The 23,306-nt window shown below is 46.1% G+C and overlaps 1 protein-coding gene across 1 annotated transcript; it reads left to right on the forward strand.

Annotated features, from left to right (window-relative positions):
• Nucleotides 1–9,445: 9,445 nt before the first annotated feature.
• Nucleotides 9,446–10,810, forward strand: LOC146059779 (paraneoplastic antigen Ma2-like). The gene has a single exon (XM_083172294.1). The coding sequence runs from the start codon at nt 9,446–9,448 to the stop codon at nt 10,808–10,810; it is 1,365 nt and encodes a 454-aa protein (XP_083028420.1).
• Nucleotides 10,811–23,306: the final 12,496 nt, after the last annotated feature.

The following is a 23,306-nucleotide window of genomic DNA, read 5'->3' on the forward strand; positions in this document are numbered from 1 at the left end:
GATAAGAGCGTGGTTGCAGGACAGAAAACAGATAGTTGTAGTAAACGGAGTACAGTCAAAGAAGGGAAAGGTTACAAGTGGGGTACCCCAGGGATCTGTACTTGGACCATTGCTTTTTAATATCTTTATTGGTGATATTGCAAATGGAATTGAGGGTAAGATGTGCCTTTTTGCAGATGACACAAAGGTATGCAACAGGGTAGACACACCAGGAGAGGTAAAACATATGATTGGTGATCTAGGTAGATTAGAGGAATGGTCAAGAGCATGGCAACTACAGTTTAATTAAAATGCAAAATCATGCACTTGGGTCTCAAAAATCCAAAGACTAAATATAGTATAAATGGCACTATAATGGAAACTACTGAGGAAGAGAGGGATCTAGGTGTCACTATTTCAGGGGACTTAAAGGAAGGTAGGCAATGTAACTAAGCAATGAAGAAGGCAAGTCAGATGCTTGGTTGCATAGGGAGAGGTAAAAGCAGTAGAAAGAAAGAAGTAATAATGCCACTGTATAGGTCATTGGTGCGACCTCATCTAGAGTACTGTGTTCAGTACTGGAGGCCATATCTCCAGAAGGATATAAATAAATAATGGTGCATGGCCTACATCACAAAACGTACCAGGAAAGACTAAAAGATCTTAATATGTATACTTTAGAGCAGAGACGGGAAAGGGGGGACATGATAGAAACTTTCGAATATATCAAGGGCTTTGACAAGGTACAGGTGGGAGAAATTCTTCACAGGAAGAGGAGCAGCAGAACAAGAGGACATGCACTGAAACTAGAGGGAGGAAGATTCAGGGGAAATTTGAGGAATAATTACTTCACAGAAAAAGTAGTAGATAAGTGGAATAGCCACCCATCAGAGGTGGTAGAGGCAATTACAGTAGTACAATTCAAACATGCTTGGGATAGGCATATTGATATCCTTACAAAGAAATAAGGATCAAATATGGTTTGAGGTAACATGTTTAAAAAAGGGGCTGACTAGATGGGCCAAGTGGTTCTTATCTGTCGTCAAGTTCTAGATTAGAAGAAAAAAGATTTTGTTCCCTTAGAAGAAAAAAACTTCTTTACGATCAGAGCAGTGAAACTTTGGAACAATCTTCCTGGGGAAGTGGTGTCGGCAGAGACAATAAATACGTTCAAACTAAGGTTGGATAAACATTTATTGGTTAAAAACATCCAGGGGTACTAATAGAAACCATAATCTGTCTTTAAAAATTTCACAACATACTATACAACAAGGGATAAGCTATCAAAACACAGGTTGAACTAGATGGACGCAAGTCTTTATTCAGCCTTACCTACTATGTAACTATATAATATACTTAATTATATTGAAGTAATTGTATTGGTCGTGTGTTAGGCAGGCTGTCAGTCAGTGTAGTGGGCTACACAGGCAGGCTGTCAGTCAGCTTTTCATTGTGGTGTGTGGTCACTGTGGTGTGCTGCACTGCAATTCATTACACCATACATATATACTACTGTCAGAAGCAGAACATTTTCCGTGTGTGATTGTTCTGTCTCCAAGATCCACGGAGTGTTATCCAAGGCCCGTCCATAAAAAAATACAGTATAAAAATAAATGTTGCTGTATACTGGACCCCAACAGTATACACCCCAAGTTCCATGTGTGATTGTTCTGCATCCACGTAGCGTTATACAAGCTGTTTATTAAAAATAATTAATTCATTCTTTGTGTGTACTGCACCCATAGTATTCTGTCAGAAGGTTGGTGTGTGATTGTTTGGCCTCCACGCAGCGTTATACAAGCTGCGCATTAAAAATAAATTGAATGAAAACAACATTGTGAGCTGTAAAGTGGTCAAAATTGTCTGGAAAGGGCTGGAAATGAATGTTATTAAGGTTAATATTACTCTAGGGACAAAAATTACGCGATTTGGGCATTTTTTGACCATTTTTAAAATATCCGGTACTTGTGTATTATCACGGCTCCCATCGCATCGCCCATCGCATCGCATACCATAAGGCATACGATGGTATGCGATGTGATATCGCGCGATGTACAATGTCATACAATTTTAAAATTGTATGACATTGTATATGGCATACAATGCCATACAATGTGATGGGATGCGATTAAAAATTGTATAAGCACCCTAATGGGTGCTTACAATGTTAAATGCACCCTAATGGGTGCTTACAATGTTAAATGCACCCCCACGTCACCCCCCACTATAAACGTGAACCCGAAGCGTGGCGAGCGCAGCGAGACCGCGAGGGGCAGCGGTACGCGTCCTACGACCTTTTCATATATCATATATTCGTATATGGGGCAAAATCGCATCGCATCACATGCCATCGGGTGTATGGCATGTGATGCGATCAAAAATCGGGAGACTAATTATCGTGGGCGACGTGCTAGTACACAAGTACCAAAAATCCAAAGCCTTTCACTGCTGCTTGACAAAGCCAAATCACGGTGACGAATCCAAATCCAAATCTTCAGCCCGGCGCTCATCTCTAATGTAATGTATATAAGAGGTACTACTATACATACAGCCACCCTGTCTCAAAGGACAAAATTCTATGGTTGGATTCAAATTGAGAATCTGCAGTTCATAAGATGATACGGTACTTGTGTAGTTTCACGGCGCCAGCATGGCGTCTGAATCCCCTTGCGGGGCTTGCTTCGCTCGCCCACGCTGCAGGCTCGGTGGCTCGCTACACTCGCCACGCTATCTAAAATCAACTCCATGCCAACGTTGATAGTGGGGGTATGAACTATCCACGTTGGCATGGAGTTAAGTTAGTTTATTTTAGATAGTTTGGCGAGCGTACCCAACCCATGCTGGCGCCGTGAAACTACACAAGAACCGATGATACTGTGCAGATGAGGCTGATTAAATGCATAGTTTTTCTATTGTACAGTGCAAAATGGAAAAAACATGTTTGGCAAGACTGCTATCATTGCTCAATATATGTTTTCTATTTTAAAAACCACATGCCATATAGCAGAAAGCAGAAGTAGAAACTCCAGTAAGGCCTTTTGATAGTGATACCAGACTTACAGATCCATCTGTAATTGAAAACTACAAAGAAGCAACAAATAAGCACAGGAGGAGTCTGTGACGATTACTGGAGCACATGCAGCATGAGATCAAACAACATCAAATAAAACAACTCTATTGAGCTACAAGGTTTATCATTTTCACACACATGTCATCAATGGTTTTTGAAAAGTGCCATCTGAACAGGGGTGTGTTAAGGGAGTAGTCTCTGTCCAGGCCCCCTCCTCTCTAGCTGACAGCAGAAGTACCATTTGTACAGGAGATGCATTGCACTTGGGCCCCTGAGGGCTAAGGGGTTCAATGCTACCACCCTCTGCTGTGTGTAAAATTGTGAACTTGGGTTGAAGTGAAGAAGGGGGGTCCAAATTAAATTTTTGCACCTGGGTAAACCACTCACAAGTTCCGCCACTGGTGTGAGAAAAAAAGTAGACTTTAGCACCACATTACACTCTTGTGTATATGCAGGTCTCTGGGGAAATCTTGTTGTGGCAATTTTCCCAATGTTTTCCATACTGTGAATTATGTCATTTTTACAATGATTCTGTAGCACTGGCTTTTACAGGACTCCTGAGATGTATCTACTGGAGACATGGATGCACACAACTGCCTACCTGACCCCCCCCCCCATGGGGGAGAAAATGCTCTGTTCCTGGACTTCCCTGGTCCAGGATGATTGCAATCACCTGTGGGGAGCTAGATCATTTATAAGGTGTTTCACCACAGGTGATGACAATCATACATTACCAGGGAAGTCCAGGAGCAGAGCATTTCCTCCCTGAAGGAGAGGGTCAGGTAGGCAATTACGCTCTGCTGCCACCTTAAGGTCATTTAATGAATTCTCTTCAGCTGCTAGCTAGACTGAAAGCCCTTCCTGAAAAGGGTCCAAAGTACTATAAACAACTAATCCACTCAATTACTGCATTCTGTATATGAAGGACTAGTAGTAGTAAATACCATATCCCTAAATTCATTTTGGGGTCAATATTTCAGTTTTATGGCTACAACCCCATTGAAACATTGAACTGGGTATGGGTCATTGGGTCGAACAATATTAGGTCGACATGCAGTGGTTTGACCCCTGAAGGTCGACATGACTTAAGTCGACACATGGAATTGATTGACATGGTTGGAAGATCAACACAAGCATTAGGTTGACAATGGCTAGGTCAACAGTCAAAAGATCTAAGTGGGTTTTCACCTTTTTTCCCAATGTCGACATGGACACTATCAAAGTGTATTGCTACGCTCGGCATACAATTCTATTCTTTCTCCCTCCACGTCCTAGTGGAAAGCATGGAATACCGCCTGTCGGCACATGTTGGCTAAAAGAAAAAGTGAAAAACCCATGTTGACCTTTTGACTGTCGAAATAGCCATTGTTGACCTAATTCTTGTATTGACCTTCCAACCATTTCAACCTTAGCCACGTCGACCTATTTCATGTGTCGACCTAAGCCATGTTGATCTTCAGTGGTCGACCCAATGACCATATACCATTAAACTTGCTGCCTTGCTTAGTGCGAGAGGCCTGCACTCTAGAACTTCAAAAATAGACTCAAGTCTCATCTGTTGACTCTATTATCCCTTATTAAGCGCTTTTGTATTTTATTGTATGTTATAAAGGTTAATGGAAGTAATGGAGCCCACACACGCACCGATCCCGGCGTGCGTTGTGGGCTTAACTAGCACACATAGCATCGCATCGTATGCCTTGTGCATACGATGTGCATGCGATGCGATGCTATGCTAGAAAAAGCTAGTACAAAAAGTATGTGCAGCACATACTTTTTGTACTGTACGATGAGGTGCCGCGGGAGCGCGCACCCCATCGTACAGCATCGCACCGCCCGCATCGGTGTGTGTGTGGGCTCCATAACTTTTTCAGCGTCTGCAGTGCTTTTTTCCACCTTCTTTCAATTATTAGTTCTCAATAGTACTGTGAATTGTTTTGCACAAGGACATTGTTTAGGCAAGGTCTGAAGGGAGCCTAAACCATTTGGTAACTTAATCCAGGACAAAAAAGTCTGGTATTTATTATTTGCTTTGATTTTTGAATAGTTTTTTGAGAGCCCGAGGAGAAAACATAGACAGAGAAACAAAAACGTAAATGCCCATCTGGTTTCAGATAAATATAAATCACAGTTTATGACTAAAAGATACAATAGGATTTGCCAATCACCGCTGCTCACCATCCGACAGAAGGAGGCTTGCGTGCACGAGACGCTCACGTACCCCATTCTGATGCATGTGGCCACACCCCCCCCCCAACCCTGCCCGTCTTCCTGAAGTGGAGACGAGCAGGGATTCTGCTCATCACTGCTGTGTGAAGGGGACCCGCTTACATGTGAGACATTCGCGCGTCCCCGTCAGATGCACTTGTCAGTTAGAAAATAATTTTCCTACTACATTTGTGACATTTTTAAATAAGAGCTTTTGTATTTTTAGAATATTCGATTTTTGTAACATATTGCTTCTATGGTATGGACAGACAGACAGACAGATATTGACATGCATGCATACATAGCAGATATGAAAGATATTGCAGGTAAAGTACAGTAATTGAAACATTACAGGAAGCTACAGTAAATCTAATGAGATTGATGAAGCTTTCCAGAAATTCAAATATAAATTGGCTTCTTAAGACAGTATTTATAGCTAGGGCCAGACCAGCTTAAGAACACCATGTGTGTACATTATTTAATTCATATCTGCCTACTTTCCTTTACTCCTCTCCGGGGAAAGCCCGAGACGAGGCTGATGTCACCATCTGACGCAGCAGCAATTTGCGGGTCTGTGGATTGGGGAGGGGCTAAAATGCTGCTAAATTATGCTAATCACGTCATTATAGCCTCGCCCCCTTCCTCAGAATTGTGAAAGGGGGGCTGTGGGGTTGATGCGGAAGACTTGCCTACCTTTCAGGGGGGCCAGGAGGAGGATCCGATTTGTGTGAGCCTCCCGGCCATTCCAGGAGAGTAAGCAACTATGATGTAACTATAAAATATCTTTTATTATCCCATTCATGCGGTTGTGGGCATCACTGGGCAGAAAGCCTAAGGGTGTAGCCTTTGTGTAGAGACATAACGGGACGTAGGGCGCATCTGCGTCAAGGATGAACAAAACTCACCTCTTCTCCTTCCTCCTAGGTGATCGTGTACGGGTGCTGGAGTTTACCAGGACCGTGGTTTGTCACAGTGTGAAGGGGAGAGGGTGTGGCACCAGGTAAGTGGTCAGGATACACCTGCACAGCAGCAGGCAAAACACCACAACGCCACACCCTTTGTCACTGAAGTGTCCCCCTAGTACCCCCCTGATGGTGACCCTGCCCCCACCGCAGGACACTGCCAGTTCTGGGTGGGATGCAAAAATCAGGACAGTTGGGAGGTACTGTATGATTTTGTCAGATTAGTGTAGATGATCTGTGTTCATGAGCTCTCTTCATTTTGGAAGCACCTCCCATAATGTGTGAGTTGGCTTAATGATGGCAACAGCATTGAGGTAACTGTGTTAATAATTTTAGGTGGTTGATGTCTCGCAGCAGTGTGTATGTCTACTCAATCCCCCTTAAAGCCGGATCTCATGCGATTCTTCACATCAGGTCTTTTCACATGCAATGTATCGCATGCGACCCCATTCCCCGATGCCATGAGGGGCCGAATCAGGAGATCATATGTGCAGCCCGGCCCCGTGCGTATCAGATCAGATGTCAAAACACATCCGATTTGGCCAAGTGTAATATATATGCCTGTATATATGTTAGATTATAAGAGATGCATTATAAGCTGCTTCGCTGTAAAAAACTTATATTGTGTGATGGACTCTTACAAATATATGGTAACATTTGCCGAGCAACAAAAGTGCACAAGTTGTCAGGAAATGTTCAAAACAACGTGGCATAGACTGTTATATGTTCCAATAACATTGCTGATAGAAAACTTTGCTATATATGTGTGGGTCATCGCTGATTTATTGAGAAATAGGACATTGGTGGCAGTGATTACAACGCTGTGAACATAGACATTGGTAATACAGCATTTACACATATGCTGCTGCCCCCTAAGTGAACCCACAGCCAGCAGCCAATCAAATGGGTTTAGAGAGTGTCCCCGAGGACACTGAATGTGCGGGAAAACAGCTGTTCTCGTGCACTGAGCGGGAGAACAGCTGTCCTCGCGCAGCATCAGCTGACCCATCAGCGGGGATTATAAAAGAGCTGACAGCATAGTGAAGCTCAGCTCAGCTGTTCCCTCATTCGTGCGCTCACCTCCCTGCTGCTGCTCTAAGACTGTAAACAGAGCTATAAACATTACCGCAGCAGCAGAGGTTATGGGCCGGAGAAAGAGCTCTTAGAAAGCACGCTGTCTGGACTAGAGGAAGGGAGAACAGCGTAGGGATCACAGCATCCGATAGTGAGCGCAGCAATTGAATCCTGAAGGCACTGTAAGTGCAAACTACTCACCAGCTAGGGAAGCTGCCGTCCATTGTGCTGCCTGCACACCCCTCCACACCCTGGTGCCGCCCGCTTAAGCAGCGGTTACCAGCGGGAGACGGGAGGCGGTATTGGGAGCAGAAAACAGATGCCCAGCCAGAGTAACAGCGTCGCCCAAAGAGCCGCCCATCGGGAGTGACGTGTACCGCCTCTCACCAGCAAAGGGACGGAGCTGTGCTGAGGAGAACCGCCGCCCACCGCTGGTGTTCGACGACATCCCCAAACACGCCTCCTCTACACCCAGAGCCTGCCTGTACACAGAGTAGCGCTCTGCGGGAGACGGGAGGAGGTGGGGAGAGAAGAGACCAGAGAAGCTGCCACTCACCTGCCATAGGGGAAGCGCCGCCCAGCCGCCCCTGTTAGAACCGACAGCCGCATTCTTATCACCGCAGCGCAAGCCATCAGGGAGGAGGAACCGCCCACCTGTCCATCAAAGGCGCAGCCCAGCTGACGGAAGCAGCAGGAGATAGAGAAGAGAAGAAAGCGCTGCCCTACAAGCCGCTCCCTCAGGTCACCAGTGGGTGGAGCGAAAGGGGCATCCCCAAGCACGCCCCTCTACACCCAGAGCCTGCCTGTCAGCCAGCAGCGCTCTGAGGGAGACGGGAGGAGGCGTGCTGATGAGTGGGGGAAGGAGCCGCCCACTGACTCATTATCTGTAGAAGGGAAGCATCGCCCAGCCGCCAAAGCCGCCGCCCACCTGTCAATTAGCAGTAGGAGGGAGCCAGATTAGTGAAGAGAGACCAACCCCTTGATGTGCCCCTCTACACCCAGGCACTGCCTGCGGGAGACGGGAGGAGGCACAGACAGGGAGGGGAGAAGTGAGATCACACACAGCCCAAGTAAAGGAAGCAGTATCACTCCCTACAAAGTGCCAAGTCAATCACCTCAAAGCTTATAGTAAGGCAAATACTGAAAGGCAGCCACAGTGAAGAAGAGAGCACAGGGACAGAGTCAGGAGCCTGATTACAGCAAAGTGCAGGAAGAGAAGAGGAAAGAGACAGAGAGAGAGACAGTTTATCAGACAGAGAAGACAGCGGCCAGATTGGGTGAGCCTGAATAACCCCCTTTTATAACGCACTTTACACCACAAGGGAACTTAGACAATTTTATTAACTACGCCTAAAGGCAACTACTTTAGTGTAAACACCTAAACCCTATGCTACACAAGATAGAAGAGAAAACATTGACTTAAAGCTTTTGCAATAGTAGCTTCTGGGCTTATAGCCAAGCGATTGAAAGAAAAGGATAGAAAGTTTCTATCTTCTAAGGGAAAGCCAGACTTTAGTACTTAAACTCAGTTATACAGGTACTTTGTGTGATTAGTATCACACATCAAAGGGACAGAGACATAGACTTTTTTCAGTGCTAGGGACACCTAGTGAAGACCAGCGGATGAACTCATATTTAGACGGGTTGTTTATTAACCCATTCACACCTTCAGCAAGGGCCCCAACGCGCGCCAACAAGTGTATTTATATGCAGTGTTTTTTAATGCTGGCCAGCGCATGGTAATTACTTTTTGTGTAAATGCATGCATTACTAAATGTACAGAAAGTGTAGTTGTTCATTGAATTTAGGTATGTCATATAAGGTTATAGTGTAAAGTTATGTTCTGCTTGTTCTATGAGGTTGTTGATGTGTCATGTTAAAGTCATTAATTGAAACCGTATGCTATGTAAAAGTTGTTTATTGAATTCAAATGTTTACATTGTAATATTATATTCATCACATTTTGAAAAGTAAACTTACCTTTTATATAAACGCGCAGTACCTCTATTCATTTGAGAGCCCTAAAAGGAAACAAGTACAAAATCAGTATAGTACACGTGGTAGCCACATACCTGCAATTAAAAGGTGGTTACATTTGGAGGCACTGGAGCTGAGATTTGGTAGGATTTCCTGTTTACCAAACATATATAAGATGGAGACTTTAACAGGAATGGATATACACGAGTGGTGTATACAAAATGATAGGGACCCTAGGAAATGCCTAGGAATAGCAGGAAACTTTTCGGAGTTCTCAGATGAAGAGGTACTAGAACAAGCAGATAAACTGTATGGTGTGCTTAAACCAAAAATAGTGGACAAATGGAAGGGAGCCTTGGGGAAGGTAACAGCATTTCTCGTAGAGAATTTGAGAGAGTTAGACCCCAGCTTACTCCCGGCAATGGTTTTAGCTAGTGAAGAAACAGGGAGGAAATGGCATATAATAGGGCCAGTAAAACCAGAAGGGCCTGCCAGCAATGTAAACCCCACCACTAATGCAAATGCCAAAGGGAAAGAGGAAAAGGATGTAGAGGATAATGATACCCAAAGCCAAACCACCAATGTAAGTGGCGGACAATTTGAGGTTATAGTAGACAGGGTGGTGACTCAACTTGAAAGGTGGCACTATGAGGGAAGTTACCGTAGGCTGCGTATATTTTCTGGGATTATCCCAATACCCACGGGAGAGGAAGCCTATGAGGCATGGAAGGAGGCAGCCATACAGCAAGCTGAAGAGTGGCAGTGCCCAGATAAGATTAAAAGGCAAAGGGTGGTAGAAAGTTTGAGGGGCCCCGCCATGGGAATTATCCAGGCAGCCAGGCGCAGTAGCCCCAATGCCACCCTGGAAACGTATTTTGAGGCCCTGGATTATGCTTTTGGGACCCTGGAGGATGTAGGGGACCTTACGTCCCGATTACACCATACATTCCAAGACCCTGGGGAGAAGCTAAGCACCTTCCTGATCCGCCTAGACAAGTTATTGTATAAAATAGTGGATAAGGGAGGAATAGAGAAAACGGAGGTAGACAAACACAGGATGAAGCAGCTTCTCAGAGGAGCATTAACTAGTGACCCTGTTGCGCAGAAGTTAAGATGTTCAGGGATACGAGAGCCTCCCCCTACTTTTAATGACTTACTTAAGGAAGTGAAGCAGGACGAAGTACTAATTGAAATGAGGGAAAAAACTGTGAAAAAGGTAAAGGTGGTACAATCCGCCACTGAAAGTAGCGAGTTTGAGGCCAAAATCCTTAAAATGTTAGAGGAACAAAACAAAAAATTAGAGGATTTTATTGTAAAGCAGAATGCAAAGGCCCCCACTCCAAACGTCAACACCCCGATAAGAGGATTAGGAAGGGGGAGTGGCAGGGGATGTTTTAACTGTGGAAGGTTTGGGCATAGAGCTTTCGAGTGTAACCGGGGCACATACAGAAACCCTGGCAGGAGAACAGACAATAGCCACCTGAACCAAGAAAGTCAAGAGCAGGGAAACGGGAGAGGGAGGTCTGTGAACCCCGCATAGGCCCCCTAGAGATAACTTGCTGCGCCATGGGAAACTCCTGGTGGAATGGGGAATTACCTGAGGGATTAGTAGGGCCCACTTGCCACATGGATGCGTCCATCAACAACAAGCCGTGTAGAATCTTAGTGGATAGCGGGTCCCAGGTGTCCATAATATTTGAGGAGTGGTATGAGAAGAACTTGTCAGAAGTACCTATTCAGCCACTCAGCGGACTTGTAATATGGGGCCTTAGTGCTGAAAAGTACCCCTATCTGGGCTATGTACACGTGAACCTCAGTTTGCACAAGACGTCATCACAAGAGACTGACACTCTAGAAACACCTTTAATTGCTTTAGTGTGCCCAGACCTGTCGAAAGAAAGGGGGGAAACACCTGTCATAATAGGGACAAATACCCACATATACCGGGTGTTACAGAAGTGGCAAGAGGGAGAAAGAGAGCAGGCAAATGCAAGTTCTTTCTATGTGGGGACAAGGGAAGATAAGTTTCAGGACTGTTTTGAGGGGAGCGACATTACACCAAATGATAGAGCCATGTTAATCGAAGAACTTGAAAAGCATAAGCAGGCCTTCTCCGAAGGAGAGTGGGATCTCGGCATGGCTAAGGGAGTGGAGCACAATATAAGACTCACAGATGAGACCCCTTTCCGGGAACGTTCAAGAAGAATTGCGCCAGCTGACTTCGAGGATGTGAGGCAGCACTTGAAAGGGCTATTAGAAAACCAAGTTATCATAGAGTCCCGGAGCCCTTATGCCTCCCCTATTGTGGTAGCTCGCAAGAAAAGCGGGAAGATCAGGATGTGCGTCGACTACCGCACTTTAAATCAGAGGACAGTAACTGACCAATATACAGTGCCAAAAATAGACGAAGCCTTAGACTGCTTACAAGGGAGCACTTGGTTCTCAGTACTCGACCTAAGGAACGGCTTCTATCAAATTCCTATGAGACCTGAAGATAGGGAAAAGACAGCCTTTATCTGCCCATTGGGATTCTTCGAGTTTCTGAACATGCCCCAAGGAGTCAAGGGAGCCCCAGCCACCTTCCAACGGACAATGGAAAGGATCGTGGGTGATATGGTGTACCGCGAAGTCATCGTGTACCTGGACGATATCATCGTGTTCGGGTCAACCCTTCAAGAGCATAACCAACGCCTGCTGAAAGTGCTGGAGAGGTTGATCGAAGGAGGGTTGAAGCTATCGCTTGACAAGTGCCGGTTGTGCCAATCACGAGTGAAGTACTTGGGGCATATTGTCAGCAGAGATGGTGTGGCGACCGATCCTGAAAAGGTAGAGGCAGTGAAAAAGTGGCCCCGTCCAAACAAGCTTAAGGAGCTGCGATCTTTCCTGGGTTTCTGCGGGTACTACCGCAGGTTTGTCCCAAACTATTCCAGTATTGCAAAGCCCTTGACCGATCTGACCAAGGGATACCCATCGACTAACAAGAGGGTAAAGTCAAAGAAAGACTGCTATAAGACAAGTGAACCCTTTGGAGATCGGTGGACGGATGCATGCGAGGCTGCCTTCAACTCCCTGAAACAATGCTTAACAGAGGCACCTGTCCTCAGCTATGTGGACCCAGAATTGACTTATGTCCTACACATTGATGCATCGCTGGATGGACTGGGAGGAGTGCTGTACCAAGAGCATGGGAAGGAGCTAAAGCCGGTGTCATTCGCCAGCCGTGGATTGAGCGAAAGCGAGAAAAAATACCCGACGCACAAGTTGGAATTTCTAGCCCTGAAATGGTGTATTGTGGATAAATTCCATGACTACCTGTATGGAGCATCATTTACCGTCCACACTGACAACAACCCGCTTACTTATGTGCAAAGCACAGCCAAGCTTGATGCTACCGGACACAGATGGCTAGCTGCACTAGCTCTCTACAGCTTCTCGCTGAAATACCGCCCAGGCGTCAACAACACAGATGCTGACTCTCTTTCACGCATGCCGGGCCAACCTGAAGAAAAAGGGGAAGATGAGTGGATCGAAGTACCCGCCAGTAACATCAAGGGGATGTGCCACAGCATCGGAGTGAACCATCCACCCGAAAAGAGGTATGCAGATTGTTTAGGGTTGTCACCGCAAGTCTTACCGCTATCCTACTGTTGGATTAGCCAAGTTGAAATGGAAGGGCTACCGAAGGTGAGGCAGAGTCAACTAAGGCAAGACCAGCAAGCTGATCCAGGCATGAGGTGCGCTTTTTCTCACAAGCACAGCCCCAGCACTCCCCCAGAGGTCAGGAAAGAAGCTGAACTGTTGAAAAGACAGAGAAAGAACCTGGTTACCAAGAAAGGGGTGATGTACCGAAAGCATGAAGCTGGGAGAAACCAATGGCAGATTGTGCTGCCAAAGAAGCACCGTGTCACAGTAATGAGGGCTCTCCATGACAAACATGGCCACATCGGGATAGAGAAGACTCTGAAATTAATAACTGATCGGTTCTATTGGCCAGACATGAGGAGAGATGTGGAGGCCTATTGCAAGAACTGTGGTAACTGTGTCGCCAGAAAAACTCTCCCGGGAAGAACAGCCCCGCTGGTAAACATAAAGAGCCAAGGGCCCATGGACCTAGTCTGCATTGACTTTTTAACCCTGGAAGTGGAGTCGGGAAACAAATGCAACATTCTAGTGATTACCGACCACTTTACCAGATACGCCCAGGCATATGTCACTCCAAACCAAAAAGCTGTTACAGTTGCTAACGTGCTGTGGGAGAAATTCTTCATCCACTATGGACTTCCTAACAGACTGCACTCAGATCAGGGGCGTGACTTTGAAAGTAGACTTATCAAAGAACTGTGTCAAAGCTGCGGGATTAAAAAGTCACGAACCACCCCATACCATCCACAGGGTGACCCTCAGCCTGAAAGATTCAACAGAACCCTGTTAGATATGTTGGGGACCCTGAATCCATTGGACAAGCGCAGATGGAAGCAACATGTATCCAGGCTGGTGCACGCATATAACTGCACACGTTGTGATGCCACTGGGTATTCGCCATACTACCTAATGTTTGGACGTGAAGCGAAGCTCCCCATTGACATCAGCTTTGGAACTTTGAACTCTGATCCGTCAAATACCTCACACTTAAAGTATGTGCAAACCCTTCGGAAAGAACTCCAGGAAGCCTATGAACTGGCTGAAAGGACAGCAGACAAACTAGGGAGAAAGAACAAGACTAACTATGACCGCAAAGTACGTGATCATGTCTTGCACCCAGGAGACAGAGTGCTACTTCGACGACTGGGACACCCTAGAAAATTCAAAATCTCTTACCGCTGGAGAGAAGAACCATTTGTGGTGTTAGAAAAGTTTGAAAACTTACCTGTGTACAAAATCCAGAGAGAGGATGGAGAAGGAGCTGTATTGACCCATCATAGGCAGAATCTTCTTCCCATTGGACGGGATACTCGAATGGAGGACCTGAAAGACAGAGACACAGAACCTGTAAGAAAAGAAACGCCTACAAGTGACACTGCACAGATACATCAATCTACAGAACCAGAAGAGAATGGAGATGAAATTGGCCAAGGCTGCTACTTCAAAGACTGTGAAAGAGACATTGCCAAAAGCCTTGAGGAGAGTAAAATTATTGATGAACCCCCTTTGCAAAGTCCTGCCGTAGCAGATTGGGATTTTACAATTGAAGACTCTGACTGTCCTGTCCCTGAAGAATGGGTTGTGGGGGAGGAGGATATAACAGAGAATTATCCCAGTGACTATACCTTGGAAGATGGGGAAGCATTTGGGGAAGTAACTACAACTAGGCCCAAGAGAGCATGTAGGCCCCCAAACATTGTCACTTATGATCAATTAGGGGTACCCACCTATATCCCAAGAGTGACCTACCCTGCCAACTTAGCAGTATGGCCTTATTTTGCAAATGCTGAAATTGTATATTAATGAATGTAAATATTTCTATGATGATCCAAGTTCATTTATTGCCTTGTATCATCAGGGGAAGAATGTAATATATATGCCTGTATATATGTTAGATTATAAGAGATGCATTATAAGCTGCTTCGCTGTAAAAAACTTATATTGTGTGATGGACTCTTACAAATATATGGTAACATTTGCCGAGCAACAAAAGTGCACAAGTTGTCAGGAAATGTTCAAAACAACGTGGCATAGACTGTTATATGTTCCAATAACATTGCTGATAGAAAACTTTGCTATATATGTGTGGGTCATCGCTGATTTATTGAGAAATAGGACATTGGTGGCAGTGATTACAACGCTGTGAACATAGACATTGGTAATACAGCATTTACACATATGCTGCTGCCCCCTAAGTGAACCCACAGCCAGCAGCCAATCAAATGGGTTTAGAGAGTGTCCCCGAGGACACTGAATGTGCGGGAAAACAGCTGTTCTCGTGCACTGAGCGGGAGAACAGCTGTCCTCGCGCAGCATCAGCTGACCCATCAGCGGGGATTATAAAAGAGCTGACAGCATAGTGAAGCTCAGCTCAGCTGTTCCCTCATTCGTGCGCTCACCTCCCTGCTGCTGCTCTAAGACTGTAAACAGAGCTATAAACATTACCGCAGCAGCAGAGGTTATGGGCCGGAGAAAGAGCTCTTAGAAAGCACGCTGTCTGGACTAGAGGAAGGGAGAACAGCGTAGGGATCACAGCATCCGATAGTGAGCGCAGCAATTGAATCCTGAAGGCACTGTAAGTGCAAACTACTCACCAGCTAGGGAAGCTGCCGTCCATTGTGCTGCCTGCACACCCCTCCACACCCTGGTGCCGCCCGCTTAAGCAGCGGTTACCAGCGGGAGACGGGAGGCGGTATTGGGAGCAGAAAACAGATGCCCAGCCAGAGTAACAGCGTCGCCCAAAGAGCCGCCCATCGGGAGTGACGTGTACCGCCTCTCACCAGCAAAGGGACGGAGCTGTGCTGAGGAGAACCGCCGCCCACCGCTGGTGTTCGACGACATCCCCAAACACGCCTCCTCTACACCCAGAGCCTGCCTGTACACAGAGTAGCGCTCTGCGGGAGACGGGAGGAGGTGGGGAGAGAAGAGACCAGAGAAGCTGCCACTCACCTGCCATAGGGGAAGCGCCGCCCAGCCGCCCCTGTTAGAACCGACAGCCGCATTCTTATCACCGCAGCGCAAGCCATCAGGGAGGAGGAACCGCCCACCTGTCCATCAAAGGCGCAGCCCAGCTGACGGAAGCAGCAGGAGATAGAGAAGAGAAGAAAGCGCTGCCCTACAAGCCGCTCCCTCAGGTCACCAGTGGGTGGAGCGAAAGGGGCATCCCCAAGCACGCCCCTCTACACCCAGAGCCTGCCTGTCAGCCAGCAGCGCTCTGAGGGAGACGGGAGGAGGCGTGCTGATGAGTGGGGGAAGGAGCCGCCCACTGACTCATTATCTGTAGAAGGGAAGCATCGCCCAGCCGCCAAAGCCGCCGCCCACCTGTCAATTAGCAGTAGGAGGGAGCCAGATTAGTGAAGAGAGACCAACCCCTTGATGTGCCCCTCTACACCCAGGCACTGCCTGCGGGAGACGGGAGGAGGCACAGACAGGGAGGGGAGAAGTGAGATCACACACAGCCCAAGTAAAGGAAGCAGTATCACTCCCTACAAAGTGCCAAGTCAATCACCTCAAAGCTTATAGTAAGGCAAATACTGAAAGGCAGCCACAGTGAAGAAGAGAGCACAGGGACAGAGTCAGGAGCCTGATTACAGCAAAGTGCAGGAAGAGAAGAGGAAAGAGACAGAGAGAGAGACAGTTTATCAGACAGAGAAGACAGCGGCCAGATTGGGTGAGCCTGAATAACCCCCTTTTATAACGCACTTTACACCACAAGGGAACTTAGACAATTTTATTAACTACGCCTAAAGGCAACTACTTTAGTGTAAACACCTAAACCCTATGCTACACAAGATAGAAGAGAAAACATTGACTTAAAGCTTTTGCAATAGTAGCTTCTGGGCTTATAGCCAAGCGATTGAAAGAAAAGGATAGAAAGTTTCTATCTTCTAAGGGAAAGCCAGACTTTAGTACTTAAACTCAGTTATACAGGTACTTTGTGTGATTAGTATCACACATCAAAGGGACAGAGACATAGACTTTTTTCAGTGCTAGGGACACCTAGTGAAGACCAGCGGATGAACTCATATTTAGACGGGTTGTTTATTAACCCATTCACACCTTCAGCAAGGGCCCCAACGCGCGCCAACAAGTGTATTTATATGCAGTGTTTTTTAATGCTGGCCAGCGCATGGTAATTACTTTTTGTGTAAATGCATGCATTACTAAATGTACAGAAAGTGTAGTTGTTCATTGAATTTAGGTATGTCATATAAGGTTATAGTGTAAAGTTATGTTCTGCTTGTTCTATGAGGTTGTTGATGTGTCATGTTAAAGTCATTAATTGAAACCGTATGCTATGTAAAAGTTGTTTATTGAATTCAAATGTTTACATTGTAATATTATATTCATCACATTTTGAAAAGTAAACTTACCTTTTATATAAACGCGCAGTACCTCTATTCATTTGAGAGCCCTAAAAGGAAACAAGTACAAAATCAGTATAGTACACGTGGTAGCCACATACCTGCAATTAAAAGGTGGTTACACAAGTTTCATCCAATCCATCAGCCAAATCGGACCTGTGTATGGGGGCCTTTAGCCCTGAGAGAACAAGAATACTGGGAATTCCAAAAGGCAAGAGCATATTTGGCCATCTCTCACTACACTTACAGCTACCTTTATAGGGCAGGAGTTCTCTTAATGATGGGTAGTTCACTGGGTTAGGGTTCGAATATCATTGCCAGGTATGTTTGCAATGATGTCTGTCTTTTCAACAATGGTATGTCTGTAAATGATTTATTATTATTATTAGTAGTATTATTAATAATATGTCTTACTTAGATGTCACCGCAAGGGATCTGAAGTGCCCGATTACATAGTATATAAATGAATAAGCAAATACAGTAGAGGACAAGTACAGAGTACATACACATAGCTGCATCCGCAGAGGACACTGGAATAAGGGAGTATTTGCATGCTACAATATCTTAAATGTGCCTGAACTCATCTGTTGGTCGAGCCGGTGATGTCATCTGAACGCCCCCCTGCACCCACGTCATGGCCTCATAAACGTTGGCCATTCCCATATGCTAATGGGGCTGCACGCGCCCTGTGTATGCACATGTGCAGAAATGCGCATTCACAGAACAAAAACATTTATTTATTTATTTGCAGTTTCTTATATAGCGCAGCAGATTCCGTTGCGCTTTACAATAGTAGACAGTGATAAAACAAACTGGGTAACAACAGACAGACTTGGAGGTTAGAGGGCCCTGCTGCAAGCTTACAATCTATAGGGATATAGGAGGGAAGCACAAGGACAGGCACCAGTTATAGCATAGCAGTCCCACCAAGTTACAAGTCCAGAAGGGAAGCTTTATAATACATAAGTGCCTCAGGGGGTTATGCGTGTAGAACTTAAATATAATAGGCTTGCCTGAAGAGGTGAGTTTTCAGGGAACGCATAGGTACCCATGCGAACGCAGCCCTTCTGCGGACAGACCAGAATACGGTGCATAGTGTGAGAGGCCCACCACTGTAGAATCCTTAAAAAATAGGCTCAAGACTTTCACTATTGTTTTTTTTTTTTTTTTGTGCGGTAAAAGCACTTTGAGTCCTATTGGGAGAAAAGGGCTATAGAAAATTCTACTTCTTGGTAATAATATTATTTTTGTTATTTATCACGTACATCCTTAAATAACATCTGAAAATATAAGGGGTTATTCAAATCTGATTGCTGCTGTGTGATTTTGCAGATCCCTGCTATAAGATAGCTGCCGCCCAGCTAGTGTAAAAACCCGCCCCATGCAAGTCTACATAGTCCATTTTTCCAGTAACTGCAGTCTGTACATAACCCTGACCCTTCTACAACTTTGCGATACACGCAAGCTTATTGGGGCCGGAGCCTCCCTGAAAATGCTTGGACATGCCTCTGTTTTTTTCTGAAACTCCCAGAAAATGGACGGCTACCACCCACAAACTGCGATTTCCTGTCAATCAAACCGCAGCCAGCTTGTAAATGAAAAAAAAAATCAAAATTGCTGAATCTTGTCACTGTTTGGTGTCTTTCATGCATAATGCGATCCGTACGCATTTGCAGTCATTTGATAATTGATCACCATGTAAATCTGTGCAACAGCGATCGGCGCTGAATAACCCATAGTTAACTCAGAATGTAGTTTGTTTTCTCCCATTGAGCAATTCTCAGAGGACAACCGCTTCTCTAATTCATACCACATTCTGGCTGGTCTGCTTCCTATCATGCATTTCTGGGTCTTAGTGGAAGATTTTTAACTGCTGTACGAAACTGAAATGCTATAAAATAGATGTAAGGGAAGAAGTATTGTATTGCATGATTTCTCACCTTGTAACCCAAGGAATACATTGAAAAGATGCTTCCGACAAGATAGCATCTAAATGTACTGGTAACATAAGCTTTGTCCCGATTTTGGCAGCCTAAGCTGGGTACATACTGGGTGATATAAATAATATCAATATTGCTAATGATATTGTGTGAATATGATCCAGTGTGTAGGTAAATATCATTAACGATGCACACGGCCACGGCTCGTTAATGACCATACATACACCCAGGGCTTAAAGTGGTCATGCAGAGGTGGGGGAACTCATTTCTCTGTGCCACATAATTACCCACCCACCCCTCCCCCCATTAGGCAGGGACGGGTCCAGTGGTAGGGTTTTTGGCACCCCCTGCAAACTACAATGCTTTTCTGTGAGAATTACTGTACAAGGCCAATGTGAAGGTTAAAATGTCCCACCTCACCATTAGAGGTGGTGGAACTCAGTTCCAACCCCGTTCCCCCTCACTTTAACCCCTGCATACACCTCAATATGATATCATCAGCAACTGCATGTACAGAGTGGGTGACATCACTGACTGATATCGTGAAAGATAATTGTAGGTGTGTATGCACTGTATCGTTCTCCCACGGCACCATTGGAATTGCTCCAGTGGGTATACAGTATTAGTGGAAATGTACACACAGCAAAAGGAAGCTGCTATACATTTTCAGACATAAGGGGCTACTTGGCCAATATTTATCATCAAGTGTGAGCGCAAGGCAAACAGAAAATTGTTCCATGTTAAATATCAAGTTCAATAGCTTATTTTAAATAATGATTTTGTCCTGCCATAGACACAATACAACAACAACAACCACAAGAGAGCATGATGTACATACAAAGGATTCAATTGGTTATTAAACATACAGGAATATAAGAAAAAATATTTTAGTGTTCATAATGTCTGCTCAATTTTGATATTAGAGTGTCAATAAACCATCTCTGGCAGCCCATTGGTCACTTACCTGGTCCCAGCAGTAGCAGCATCTCTAGTAGCAGATTCTGAGTCTTTCTGCATAGGCACTACTACTACTACTACTACTACTACTACGAGGGGATAATGTCCGAGGGGCCCTACTACTGTGTGGAATCATTTGTATAAAGGTACTTCTGGGTATGGGTCATTAGGTCGACAATAGGTTGACCGCTATTGGTCAACAGGCAATAGGATGACACATGAAAAAGGTCGACATGCTTTAGTCGAACATGGACAAAAGGTCATCCCAATCAAAATCAACATGTAAATGATCAACATGGGAAAGGTTGATACAAGTTTTTCATGTTTTTGTGTCTATGTCGACATATGTCAACATGGACAATGTACAGGTGTACCGTGTCCTCTTGCTTGACTTGCTGCACTCACCATGGCACAGTGCCTTACTACACTTGGAACACTATTATATGCTCCCTCTATGCCCACTGTGATGGCGAAGTATGAACATGTAATAAAATAAAAAAAAAAAATCATGAAAAACTCATGTTGACCTTATTTCATTTCTAATGCCACCATTTCATAAAGCCACCTGTAGTGCCACTTACACATATAATGCCCAACTAGTGCTGCTTGCACATAATGCCCCTATTAGGATGGGGCACCTTGGGCCAGGCCGGCCTCTGCTGCTGTCACTTCCACTGGCCTTCATTAAGAGGAGGAGAGCAGAAAGTACACTTCTCCCACCCCATTGTTTTGTCCGCGTCAATTTCAAATATGCTTTGATTGGCTCATGGCTCTGCAGCCAATCACTAAACATGGCTGCTGGTATGTGAGCTCTGATTGGTTAGCAGTCAGTCAGTGTTATGGTTTTCGCCTGGGCTCTGGGTGATACGACAGCTGGCAGGAGGAAAAAGGTCAGGCGTGAGCCCGCAGCTGGGACCGCTGTTTAGAACGGCCACAGCGAAACCTACACTGACTCTGTTGAGTCCCCCGGGCAGATGGAATACCCCTGCAAGTGCTAGGCTTCGCCTGTAGCCGCCGCGTTCGACAGAGCCAGTTAGGCTGGCTCTGACCCCGATGCAGCCAGGTGTTAGGTAAAGACAAGGGGTGAGCGATCGCCAGGGGGTATCTCAAAAGGACCATCTAACTACAGGGCCTAGCTGGGAAGAGACCCCTAACTACCGGCACCTGGCCAAGAACGGGGAACGGCGACCCAGTCGCAGACACAAACAAGGAAATAGGGAATCTCGGAACAGGGACACCCCGAGACTGCGATTCCCCAAAACAAGGAGTAGCTAGAAGGGAAATACCCCTGCCTACCCAACGCTAAGGTGACAGACAATAACCAAAGAGGAAGGACAACAGAAATGATACCGCAAAGTAACAGCGGACCCACGGAGGGGTACAGCCACGGTGGGCCAAAGATGGTATAAGGAATAACCAGCAGGCTCCAATGGAGCACTTACGTGACCCACAGGCAGATAGGTAACGGGGACAGGTGCAGGCTCTGGCCCAGGACAGGATGATGATCCAAGCAGGCTGGGAGACAAGAGAGCAGGAGTATACACCAGGACACTTCAAAGACTGCAGCAACAATGCTCCAGGGACCGGGTAATCAGGCTTATGCTATTACTAGCAAGGAGCTGAGCTGCAGAGGATATATCCTGGGATCCAAACAGGAGACTGGAACAAGGGACCAGGAAGCGTGGCTAGGAGCAAACAGAAGTTCCCTGCAAATGCAGCAGGAACTTAAACAGAAAGCTATCACTGGCAGAATACTGCAGGTGAGCCTGCCCTATAAAGGGCTCAGGTGATTAATTACACCTGAAGATTCAGGGAGCTCCCAGGCTAGTGCTTGATTAGCTTAATATCTCACAGCCTAGTGAATAAACTAAGCTCCCAGAACACAAAGCTGTAATGGCAACAGACCTGCCACTGGAGGTCACCAGTGAGTCAAAATGCCAAACAGAAACTGACAGAAAACAAAACAGACTGGTTCCTGACAGTCAGTGCTATGATTGAAATGTAAAAATGTCAGGTATAGAAGTGCCCCAAGCTACTGTGTGAGCTACACCACTGGGCCTCCTGGTAGTGGCGTAACTAGAGATCTTTCACCTTCATTAATTATAATAATTGTTGACGTACATTTTCACTGCCAGCGGTTCTTGCTTGTTGCCAGGGGTTACATGCTCATTGCCAGTTGTTTCATATTCATTACCAGGGGTTACATGCTTGTTGACAGGCATTTCTTGCTCATTGACAGGGGTTTATTGTTCATTGCCAGAGGGTTACATGCTTTTTGCCAGGTAGTTATATGCTCAATGTCAGGGAGTAGGTGCACACAGAACGTCAGGCAGCGTAGTCACGGTACTGTCCCCGCGAGCTGCAGCTCTGTCCCCGCGAGCTGCAGCTCTGTCTCTGCGAGCTGCAGCTCTGTCCCTGGCATCTCTGGCAAGCCTAGTGAGTGCCTCTCACACAGCGCCGGTGGGAAAGGCGATCATGCGGGTGCCAGTGGAGAGGCGCTCCATCTCCCTGAGACACCCGAGCGTCTCATATGCTTGTGCGTCTTAGTAAATCTTGCGGCAGGGTACGGTTACCCTGCCCGTGTCCGCTGCAGGGAGACGGACAGGGTTAGGGGTTCGGTCGCAAGTACGTTTCATGCACAAAGGGGGTGCGGTGCGTAAGTGCACAATAAAGGACGCATTTGCTAGTGCTTCATGTTACATATTGGCAAATGCCTCTATTTGAAACCCCCACTATCCACGCCGGCCTGAAGCATGGTGAGCCCTGTGAGGGGATGCAGTACGCGTCCTCCCGACCTGTTCATACCCCCACTATCCACGTCGGTGTGGAGTTGATTTCTTAAAGTGTGGAGAGTGCAGCGAGCCACCGGTCCCGAAGCGTGTCGAGTGCACCGAGCCCTGCGCGGGACGTGTAAAACGAGCCCAAAGCATGGTGAGCGCAGCGTATTACTTGACGTGTATTCCGCGTCCCCTCGTGGGGCTCGCTGCGCTCGCCACACTATATAAAATCAACTCCACACGGACGTGGATAGTGGGGTATGAACAGGTCAGGAGGACGCGGTACGCTTAGGGCTGGCGTGTATAGTGGGGGTGTTTCAGGAACACATTCACACCTGTCATGTCATCCATCTGAA

The sequence above is a fragment of the Crinia signifera genome, chromosome 1 (genome assembly GCF_055691185.1).
Source record: "Crinia signifera chromosome 1, ASM5569118v1, whole genome shotgun sequence".
Taxonomy (NCBI): Eukaryota; Metazoa; Chordata; class Amphibia; order Anura; family Myobatrachidae; genus Crinia; species Crinia signifera.

Excerpts from the sequence above, each read along its gene's own strand:
- LOC146059779 (XM_083172294.1), top strand. The coding sequence starts at position 9,446 with ATGGAGACTTTAACAGGAATGGATATACACGAGTGGTGTATACAAAAT.